The 11,788-nt window shown below is 40.2% G+C and overlaps 1 protein-coding gene across 1 annotated transcript; it reads left to right on the plus strand.

Annotated features, from left to right (window-relative positions):
* Positions 1-4,593: 4,593 nt before the first annotated feature.
* On the plus strand, positions 4,594-11,788 carry LOC133922569 (protein STRUBBELIG-RECEPTOR FAMILY 3-like). Its single transcript, XM_062367949.1, has 17 exons — positions 4,594-5,192; positions 6,306-6,435; positions 6,515-6,583; positions 6,754-6,819; positions 6,897-6,968; positions 7,043-7,114; positions 7,207-7,278; positions 7,356-7,421; positions 8,155-8,220; positions 8,377-8,786; positions 8,872-8,928; positions 9,028-9,368; positions 9,448-9,716; positions 9,837-9,975; positions 10,482-10,621; positions 10,773-10,929; positions 11,368-11,788. Exons 1-17 carry the CDS (start codon positions 5,090-5,092, stop codon positions 11,458-11,460), a joined length of 2,322 nt encoding a protein of 773 aa, XP_062223933.1. The 5' UTR covers positions 4,594-5,089; the 3' UTR covers positions 11,461-11,788.

The raw sequence follows: 11,788 nt of genomic DNA on the forward strand, positions 1-11,788 counted from the left end.
TAGACTCTTCGTCACAATCGTCTACGACTACGAGCGCTAGAATTCCAACATTCGAAGGGGAGCTAACTACCTTCGTCGACAACAACGTTATTAGCTATAAACAAGAAAATTTTAATATACTACAATGGTGACATGAGTACAAGACAAATTATCTAGTGCTTTCACTGTTAGCACGAGATAGTGGAGATACTCACCATAGTAAACGAGTAGAAATAAGCTGAAGCGCGAATGCAACACACTGCAAAGAACACTAAGCTTCAAGCTTCATTCAAAAATTTGTATCTAGATGTTGATGAGAATGTGTAATTTTTCAATTTTCTTAGCTACATTATACTCTTTTTTCTTTGCTAGAAAGGTTTTTAATAAGGCAATCTATCAATAAAGCCGATTTTTAGAATTAATTATGTTTCCATATTATTTCTGATTTTTTATAATTTTTCTTTATTTTTTTAAAGCGACTCGAGACCTGCCACCCACCTCTCGTCTTTGCCTATAAATAGCCACTATCTGTCCATGCCAAACTCTCACTTATCTAAACTCCAATGCCACTTGCCCACTTCAATAAATCAATTCTATATTTCTAATTTCCTATTCGTGGATCAAGACGTTGAAAACTCGCGTGTTTGGTCATGAGTATGGTAATATTTTAAGAATGTATTTAGAGAAATTAACGGAGAAAAGATAAAATTTGCTAAGTGTAATATATGTAACAATAAATTAGGTTCTAGATCTATAAATGGAACGAAATATTTGAGGAAGTATGTTCAATATTGCACGTAAAATTTTAGGGTTTCTAATGAAATTATGTAATTTTTGAAATATAGTCGTATGTTATACTTTTTTTTCTTCTAGTAGAAATTTTTTTTAGCGAGCAACCAATCAATAAAGCTCATTTTATTTATTTTCTATATTTTTTGATTTTTTAGAATTTTGTAATTATTTTTTTTTATTTTTTTATTTTTAAAGTACTACCGGACCGACGTGTCTAGCCGTGCTGAAGGGCTGGCTGTGCCTCCACCGTACCCACCGATGTGTAGCCATGCCGCCGGATCGCCCCTGCACCGTGCCTCAGTTAAGTCGCCTGTGCATCCAGGCCGACCGGGCCAGCTGTGGCGCCGAGCTACAATCGTATTGAGCCGCACGGCACGAAATGTAACGAGCCATATCATAGACGGAGAGGACAGCACGCGGACCGATACGATATAACTCGTAACAGTAGCTGAGCCGATCGGCACGAAACTTAGTCGGGCTGTGTGTAGATAGACCCGTGTTGTATCGGTCTGAAATACCTATTTAGCCATCTCTGCATGCATGCACTAGATAAAGAGAATTTATTCTCGTTAGTCAGAAAAGCTAAAAGTATTATTCAGCTGATTTGATCGTTTGTCACAGATGCCATGACAACAGCTTTGACAGAATCAGTTTCTGTGCCTGATTGTCTTCCTGCTATACCCTGGGGTTCGTGCAGGCTATCCTCAATTCCTCAGGGAAAATACTGCATCAGTGCCCACGGCGTTATGTGCCTCTGGGCTCTGGCTGCCATCAACATGCTTAGTACAAATGCACTTAAAAAAAAGTGCTTAGTGCAAAGTCGCAGGATCAGGATTCTCAAAAAGATTCTGAATTAGATTATCTTGCACCAACGTCGTATAACGGCAATTATTTATCTTGAATAGAACTCGCGTTATCTGTTACACTTCTATTTCTCACGATATTGTATTTAATTTTTCTTGTGGCGGAGGATTTTTAGAGGGTTTAAATTTGAGAAGTTTGCGGTGCCGAATTTAGAAACATATTAGTGCAGTGCTTCCTGAATCCTGCCTTGTGAGTTATGACTGATGATCAATTGAGTGTCTTGCTCTTATTATACTTAGCCCATATAACTAATAAAATATAAATAATTCTTCTCTTTTTTTCTTTCAACCGTGTTCCAGCCGGTAAGAGCCCACCCAACCGGCCAACCCCTCTTCTGGATCCGCCCCAGAGCGCACTGCTCACCTCAATTAATTCCACAGGACAAGCGTACGTCTTGGAGCGAAGCGTAGAGGGTCCATCCGATGGAATCTGTCAGAATATTTTGCTGAGAATTCTCGGCCCGTTTCAGCTCGTCAGGTCTTCTTATTCAGGGACATCAGGGTAATTACATCACCAGCTCTGGCCAGGAGGGACCTCACAAACTTAGGTCTGTCCCAATAAATTCCTTTTTGAGACTAAAATCTTATCGTTAAGGAATTTTTGTTTTCTTCATCGTTTTGATGGTTTTCCTTCACGACGGGATTTATATGATCATTTCCTTCAGGCAGAGATTCTCTCTCCTTTTTCTTTACGATTCCTCTCGAAGAGAAACCGTTGGAGATGAGAGAAAATAAAATAAATGAGAACGAGAAAAAAAATTGGTAAAGAAATGAAATAAAGAGAATATAATTGAGGATGGTCTTACCACTCAGTCTGCATCAGGATAAGAATAACATTTCTAGAGCTGCATCTTGGGTCACTCCAGGTCAAAGGGCTTTCGTTTCTTTATGTTACTGTCGCATCACGAGACAATGTTGGCAGGTAATTTACACGAAATGATAATACCTGTTGTTAATTATCTTTATTATATAAAATACGAGTTAACTTTTTACCTCATATTTTTCCTCTTATCCCCTCTTGTATAATAAAAATTCTTAAAATTTAAATAATTTATTCATCTTTATCATCCACCCTCGTCCTCCTATCTCACCCTCGTCATCCATTTTACTAATGAAAATAATTAAAAAAATTAAAATGAAAATTAGTAGATAATCTTATTCTATTTTTTCGAATCATATTTAAAATCAAACTACAGTATCGTTTTTAACGTATTTGTTCAACAATACTCTTATTATATATCTCTATTTTCATATCTTTAATTTATACTTAGTAATATCATATTTAATATTTTTATTTTTATTATAACACACATGTACTTTGTTGGGGTTTTGCAATTACTACACGTTCGCTTTAGTGCTACTGTTATTAATTGGCATCCCCCGTGCCCTGACCTAACCCGTCATCAAGTCCCGTATCACGGCGCCGCTGAGGTGTGAGTGGCGACTTGATTTGCCCTGGCCCACATTGGGTACAAGATAAACGATGCCTACGAGGAGCGAGGTTTATACGCTTCAAGTGTCTTTTGTTTAGTAGGCCAATTAAGATGGTGACGTGCCACGTATGGATGCATGTCATTATCGATGTTGAGAGTAGTAGAGATCGTAGAGATAGAGATAAACTTAAGATGGAATTTGTTATATTTTATTTTATTGAATTATATATTTATTTAAGATGAACATACATATTTATATTATTTCGAAAGACATCCTTTCGAGCGGACATATATCACTTCTGAACAAGCATCTTCTCTGAAGTTACATGCGCAACTGCCAAAACAATTGTTTGTGTTAATAATTGGTTCGTGACAATCAAATCACTGTTTCATTAGGTTTTTCTAGGCTTGACAGTGGCAGCTGCTTGACGGCCAAGGCAAACCTTTCAAAGGTGCTACCACTACGTATGTGCTGCCTTTGCTGGATGTATGACAGTTCTTTTTCGATAAATTTTGATTCATCCAGGAGTTGATTTTCAGGTTTGCCAGCCGTTGGTTGGCCTTGTTAATCTCGGCCGATGTTGCTCTTGTAGATAACAAGTGATAGGTGCCCTGTGTGTAATCGCAATAATTTCGATTAGCTCAGGTGCGCCTGCTTGGCAGCTTGCGGTGGATGGCCATGTGACGTGATGCCGTTGCATTGCTTCGCACCAATCGGCTCGCGCAGTCTCCTTTTCCTGATGAGACATGATGGACTCGCCATTTTTTTTGAAAGGAATAATATACTGTACTAGCCTCCAAGCCAATCATATCTTGAAATACAGCAAGCAACCATTCACTGGTTACATGCCATTTTAGCTCAATAATAAACCTATAAAATGTGTTAATACGGCTTAGTTACATTTGACATACTTAAAGCCTGTTTGGTAGAGCTCTCCTTGATTCAAATTTTTTATGAGGAGTGATTATCTGGGGAAAGTGATTCTGTGGCTGAAAATGATTCTCTAGTCATTCTCTAAAATAAAATATATGAATAAAGTGATTCTCTACAGAAAGTGAATTAGGGGACGCTGTTTTTTTCAGCTCCCTAACTTTTAGTTTATTTCAGAGAATCACTCTTACAAATTTCACTTAAGAAGCTAAAAGCTACTGCTTGACAGACCTCCCCTGATTTCAGTCAAAAAGCTACTACTCTGAGAGCTCTTTCAAACAGACATTATTTCATATCGATCGGTTGCATACTCATCTCGACAAGAAGCGATTCCTCCGATTATTGGTGAAAAATGACACATAGATAGCCAAATAATCAAAACCAACTCTCGAAATCGAAATATATTTGAGACGATCAGTATAACTTTGTTCAAACACAAACCTTCCTGTGCACCTCAATTCCTGATGCCCTGAATGGCAAAACGTGAGCTCCACGTCAGCATGGCCCCACCCCGCTCCCCTGCCTTGAGTTCCATTCATTGTGCCGTGGGAATAGAATTGACAAGCGAACTCCACTTTTCTTTCCGGGCCTTTTCCCACGCACAAATCCCAACCCCTTTCTCTCTCCCTCCTTTCCCCTACTGCATCTTTTTCTCCCTCCTCTCTCTCTCTCCACCTTTTCACGCCCGTTGCTTACTCACGCTCCCCTCTCTCTCCACCTTTCTCTCACTTCGCCGCCACTCCCAGTCTGCCCCCTCTCTTCCTCTCCTCCTCTCTCTCTCTCTCTCCGCTCCTTACAGCTAGTAGATTCTAGAAGCCAACAAAAACAGACGGAAGCAAAGCAGAGCAGAGGGAGAGAATCGTGCTCCGAAAAGCAAACCCTGCAGCGCAGGCCGCAGGCTACCCAGCTCTCTCTCTCTCTCTCTCTCTCTCTCTCTCTCTCTCTCTCTCTAGATCTACGCAAGCCTCGGTTTCCGCGATCGCTACGGCGGTTGCTCCCGCCTCCACCGCGCCGCCGAGGCGCTGACGCTCTCATGCTCCTGCGGCGCTCCGAGACAATGGCGGTGTGCTAATCCGAGCCCCGAGCGAGCGATGCGGCCGTTCGGGCCTGGGGTTCCGGCCCTCCTACTCCTGCTGATCGCCGCGGCGGTGGCATTGCCTTGGCGGGCGCTCGCGGCCACCGACGCCGCTGATGGTATGCGCGTCCCCCTCTAATTGATTGAACTTTTAGTACGATGTGGCTGCAGCTGCGCGGGTTTGCGCTAGCTTTGGCTGTTTAGTTGCTGCTTGGTTGGGTGGTATTTTGCTGTACTGGAGACTGACGAAATTCATCTGTGGAGTGAGGTAAAAATGGGGGGATTCATTTTGGTGCAGCACTGTTGCACAGAGGATTGGGTGGGTGGTGAGGAATGTGGATTGTTTATAATTGTGCCGGTTGATTAATTCATTTTGGTAGTGCGGATTCACGGCTACTGGTGTCGTACTTGGGGAGTTGATGGCGCCGTTGAATTTGTGCGTGACTGCATGTGGAAGCAACGAAGTAATGAAACGCGGCAATTGTGATGTGCTTTTCGGTGTGGAGTCTGCGGTCCTAGACTTGGTGGCCTCAGCTTTGTATATTACCAGTTTACCTTCATTGCATCATTGGATAGCAATGTGGGAGGATCACGACTGCTCTCTATAGATTCGGTGGCTATGGAAAATCGTTCTGGATAAAGAGACGGATGATTGGTGAGGTTACTTGTGGTTGAATGAGAACTTGATCTTAGTCGAGCTTACATTTTCAGTGGTTGATCTTAGTTGAGGTTATACAGACAGAGGTCTGAGTGGACGAGTGGCAGAGAGTTGGGTGAATGCGAAATGACTAAATGACTGATTTCATAGTAATGTGCTCCGTAGTTGTTTTAGTACAGTGCTGCATTCTGTTTGAAGTACTTGAGTTGACGGAGCATTATACAAATTGAACCATGTATTATAAATGCAGAGTATTTGATTAAGTGTAGAAACGATGACTCGTTCTCGTCCTGACCGTGCTCATTCAGTTAGGATCTAGCTAGTCTTAACTCTTACGGAGACCCCAGCTCCATCGCCACAACCTGCTTGCATGCAGGGTCTTTTGTTGGTGATTCAGTTAGATGAGTGTATCACAAACTTGTATAGATTCACAACGATGACATGAATACAACTTGCGTTGCATACATTCTTACATTAAGCATCTTATAAAGTATATTGATTTGGTGTGGTTGCATATTGTGGAAGCACTCATTTTGTTACTAATGCCTTGTTTTTCTTTTACTTTTACATGCAGTTTCTGCTATAAATGGACTTTATGTTGCACTTGGATCACCAAAGTTGCCTGGATGGTCTGCGAATGGTGGAGATCCCTGTGGTGAGGGTTGGCAGGGAGTCACATGTATTGGCTCGAGTATAATCTCAATGTATGTCAGTTCTTCTATTTGATCCCTTTCTTCGGCAAGGCTTTTATATTTTGTGCTTTAATCAACTCATTATTTGTAGAGTTTTCAATGCTGCAAATTTGGGAGGACAGCTGGGCAGCCTGGGGAACTTCACTTCAATAACTGAAATGTAAGGGCATTATCTTTGCGATTTTGCTTGCTCGTGGTTGATGGTTGTACCATTTATATTGTACTGTTTTGGCAGGTGAACAACAAACATTTATATGCTGGTAGAGGTTATGTTGCACTCATATTCTGATCATGCTTTGTGATTGGTTTGCTTTTTTTTTTTGGTTGTAGAAATCTTAGCAACAATAATATTGGTGGAACTATACCGGACGATCTACCTGTCACACTGCAGAGTTTGTATGTGTTATTCTTCCTCTTAAACTTCTTTAGTTGTGATAGATGATGGAATGATCTTTTGTTCCTTGCTGGTGCAGCTTTCTCTCAGATAACCAACTCACTGGAAGCATCCCAATGTCATTATCAAAACTCCAAAGTCTAACAGCCATGTAATTTCTTCTTTCCCCTCCCTAGATGAATGAGCCATACGCTGTTTTCTATTCTCATCTTTGAACTGTCTCAGGTCACTGAATGGTAACCATCTGGATGGAAAATTGCCAGATGCTTTTGATTCACTCACAGGACTTGTAAATCTGTAATCTCTCTCTCTCTCTCTCTCTCTCTCTCTCTCTCTCTCTCTCTCTCTCTCTCTCTCTCTGGTTGATGACATCCGACCTTTCATCACAGGGATATATCTTCCAACAACTTCAGTGGTCCATTTCCACCTTCATTTGGAAGCTTGACATCATTGACTACATTGTAATTCTACAACTGTTTTCTTGTCCTGTTTCCCCACTTACTTTTTACTTAATTCTTTCATGATCTGCTATTCACAGGCACGTGCAAGATAATCAGCTATCTGGGACCCTTAGTGTCTTGCAGGATCTCCCCCTCAAAGACTTGTATTTCCACACTCTCTTCTCTGTTGTCAGTTAACTGGTTCACTTGTATTAGCACATCATAAGCTGCAAATTGAACACCTCCAAGCATTTAATCAGTTACCTGTTGGTTAAAAAAAATGATGATTCACAGTAATATTCGTGAGGCCTATAGTATATGATTCAAAATATGAGCTACGAAGGCCAGTCAATTTAAATTAATTCTAGACTTGCAATGTAACAATATATATCGCTGCTTCAATTTTCTGCTTTATTTAGCAAAGTCACCTTGAATTTCCTTGACAAAGGTTGTAGCGGTTCAGTATTCTTTAAGGTTTCACAACTTTGGTGCCGTAAATATAATGCATTCTACAGTTATTGTTAAACATAATGCACCTTTAGCACAGTTTTGCTATATGGAAAAACAGTTGAGAAAATAGTAAGTTGTTTCACTGTCTCTTATTGGAGCCCTTTTCGAATATGATTGCACCAGTTCTGTTTTGAGGTCCAGTTATTTCTCAGGACATAGGATACATCAATGTTTGTTTCTTTCCTTCCAGATTTTTACAAACAAACACCAGTCTGTAACATGAATCATATACCCCTTTCACATTATGCTTGTGCTATATACTTGACTTTACTTAATCTAAATCCAATTTATGATGAAACCACAATTCAAATTATTTTTTATTCTAAATATTTTGTTATGCATACAGTATCGGTACTTCTTTCTGATAATTTATTTACCATGAATCAGAAATGTAGAGAATAATTTGTTTTCTGGACCAGTTCCACCGAAGCTCCTGAGCATACCAAACTTCAAGTGAGAAACCTTTCCCTTTACGTATTGCAGATTTCTTCATGCTAGCCACATAGTGCTTTTTTTTTTCTCTACACAAACATTATTTCTTATACTTTTCAATAATTTATGATTGGGTCACATATAACTCATCAAGCGAGTAACTGCTTTTGCCTACAGAAATGATGGGAACCCTTTTAATACCAGCATAGCTCCCTCTACCTCACCCTCTTCAACACCTACAGGCCCCACACCAACACAAACACCGTCATCTCCTTCATCCATTTCTGGAACCCCTCCACCATCTAGTACAGCCTCAAACACTTCTGGTGGATCTACTGCACGAGACAGAAGTTCTCCATCATCCAAGAAACACAAGTCTTCAACCCTCAGAACTGTTGGATATGTCCTTCTTGCTATTGTGCTATTCATAGTTATAGTACTGCTGGTAATATTTTGCCTGTCCAAGTACCAAGAGAGACAGTCAAGACGTGATTATGCCACAAGCCAGGTGGGGAGGATGCGTCAGAGGGTAGAGGAGCCGAAAATCAAGCAAGCTTCAGTGCAGTCAAGGAATGATGTGAAAAAAGGTCTACTTCCATTTACCATGATATAATGGATTTACATGTTTTCTTCTGTAGTTTTCGTATCATGATACATAGTTTTCATTAACAGGTTCAACTGAGATTCCTGATAGGAAGCAGGCTCGTGAAATAAACTTAACAGTACCAGGTATAGATGCTTGCAAGATGACCGATCAATTGTTTTGTTACTTCAATGCCATTCACCTGTCAAAGTATAGATATGTGAAATAGTTATAAACTGTTGCAGCTGCACTTGAGAAGCCTCCTGAAAAGATAAAAGAGCATGCAATTAATTTGGAGCGAACAGAATCGGAGATCTTTGCTGCAGCACCTCCGCCACCTCCACCCCCACCTCCACCGCCGCCGCCATCACCACCACCACCACCTCCGATCGAAAAAGTAACTGTAAATCCCATTGTCAGGCCAGAAAAAAGAGTTAGCACTCCTCCAAGGACAGGTCCCTCGACATCTGCAACATCCTTTTCTGTTGCATCACTTCAGCAATATACAAGTAGTTTCGAAGAGCAAAATTTGATAAGAGAGAGTAGATTGGGAAAAGTGTATATGGCTGAACTTCCTGAAGGCAAAGTATGTATCAAGTATTGCATCTTTTACTCAAGGGGAATTTATGTTGAAATATAAGGTCATCTTCTTTTGTCATATGCAGTTACTGGAAGTTATGAAGATCGACAATGCTAATGGAAGAATACCAGTAGATGACTTTCTAGAGCTGGTTGCGCGTATATCAGATATTAGACACCCTAACATTCTTGAGCTTGTTGGATACTGTGCTGAATATGGACAACGGTTACTTGTCTATAACCACTTCAGTAGAAAAACACTACATGATGTACTACATGAAGGAGAGGATCTAGATGATGCACTATCCTGGAATGCTCGCCTCCAGGTTGCTCTTCACGCAGCAATAGCCTTAGAGTAAGCTGTATTCAACTTCAATATTATATTCATGAACTGTGTCTTGTGTTTGTTTAATTTAGCTTGTCAGTAGATGTCCCGACACGATCACTATATTAACTAATTACGCTTTTCTTGCAGGTATCTCCATGACACCTGTGAACCTCCAGTAGTGCATCAGAATTTTGAACCAGCCAATGTGCTCCTTGACAATCGATGCTCAGTACGTGTTGCTGAATGTGGACTGGCAGAACTGATGTTGTCAAGTTCTGTTACACAGGTAATCTCTTCTATCTGATGTGGACCTTGTGGTTGCGACGATGTAGCTTTGCCGTAATCAATAATACAAAATTGTAATCGAAACACCTAACTCAGTTTATGTTTCTTTACAAATTCGGAACCGTCTGTTTGCTGCATAGTTTGTGTTTTCTTTTGTCAATAGTGTAATCCTTTAGTCCCTGGTCTATCGGACATGAACTCATAAAGCATAACAACTTCATGGTGCACAAACATGCTTGCATACCATACAAACCTGGAGAACACTGATGCATGTATAGATAGCAGCTCTGAAACCGTGACAGCTATCAGGTCTAGCCCAATGATTCCCTTCCAAATTTAATTAGACTTTGCCACATCTTAACTATTGTATGCCATTAACTGGAAGAAATAATTGGAAATTGACCTATCCACAGGTGTAGATTATTTGGTGATCAAATATACTTGCTTCTGTTCTTCTTTGGGAAATGAATATGAAACTTTTTATAATAGTGTTCCTTTTGATCCCAGTTATCAGGACGCATGCGGGCTCTACTCAATTACGAAGCACCTGAAATCCATGAATCTGGGGCTTTCACTAGTCGAAGTGATGTTTATAGTTTTGGTGTGGTGATGCTAGAACTTCTTACTGGCCGAAAACCATATGACAGGTCAGAGATCCATTGTAATCTTCATATTAATCAGGAGCCTTTTGTCATTGTTTAAATCATTTCTCTCCTAAAAAGTTACCTGAGTGAACTATCTCATTTCACTACTTTTTTGCTATCTCATTTCACTACTTTTTTGCGTTGGAATATTCAGTTCTCGTCCACGTGCTGAGCAGCATCTTGTTAGATGGGCTGATTCTCAGCTTCATGACATTGAGTCCCTGTCAAAGATGGTCGATCCTTCTATTCAAGGAGAATGTTCGGAGATACTGTTGTCACGTTTTGCAGACATCATCAGTCAATGTATTCGGGTAATTCTAAGCTTCTATCTTCTCAAGCTAATACAGGACAATGCACGTGCTACTTTCTTAGCACATCTTTAGGTTTACATGGTCAGATTTCCATTCAAAGCTGTTAAATTAGGGCAGAGCCATCATAATCAGTCAGATTAACTTGCAACAGTTACTCATATTGGGGAAATAATCATATTATAAAGGTCAAAAGTAGATTAACTTGCAGCAGTTACTTATATTGGGGAATTAATCATATTCTAAAGGTCAAAAGCATCTTTCAGTTATATGTCAAGTTATTCTATTGCATGTGTCTGTTTGTAATTTTTTATATGTCATCACATTCAGGTGTCATCTATTCACTATTATATTCTGGTTGCAGTTAGCTCTTTTTTCTGAGAACACCAAGATGAGATGAATTTATGGATCATGTGACTGATCTGAAAATTTCTTATGCAGTCGGAACCAGAGTTCAGGCCGCCAATGTCTCAAATCGTCCAAGACTTAGCTAGGATTGTAGGCGCTAGTGCTACTGGTGGGGAATCAGAGTGACAAATCAAGGAGGGACAGTACATCTAGGATGTCAGCTCACGCAGCTAGTGAAGACACTCAGTGAACACATCTTTAGCACATTGTGAGGGGCACCCTTTCATTTATATTGGACAAGATTGCCATCTAGTGTACATGTCATTTTGGAGCCTCATTTAGTTCTGGAAAGGTGGTAGTGGTACAACCAGTGAGGAGATGTGGCTTCTGATTGTTGACGAGCAGATTCCCTTTCTTCTCTAGACATGATTATTTCTCCTGTAGGCTGTATCTCTTGTAACTAATTATAATTTTTTATTCATTAAAGCTAGTGATGTTCATAATGTTTTTAGCA

This window comes from Phragmites australis, chromosome 6 (assembly GCF_958298935.1).
Source record: "Phragmites australis chromosome 6, lpPhrAust1.1, whole genome shotgun sequence".
Classification (NCBI taxonomy): domain Eukaryota; kingdom Viridiplantae; phylum Streptophyta; class Magnoliopsida; order Poales; family Poaceae; genus Phragmites; species Phragmites australis.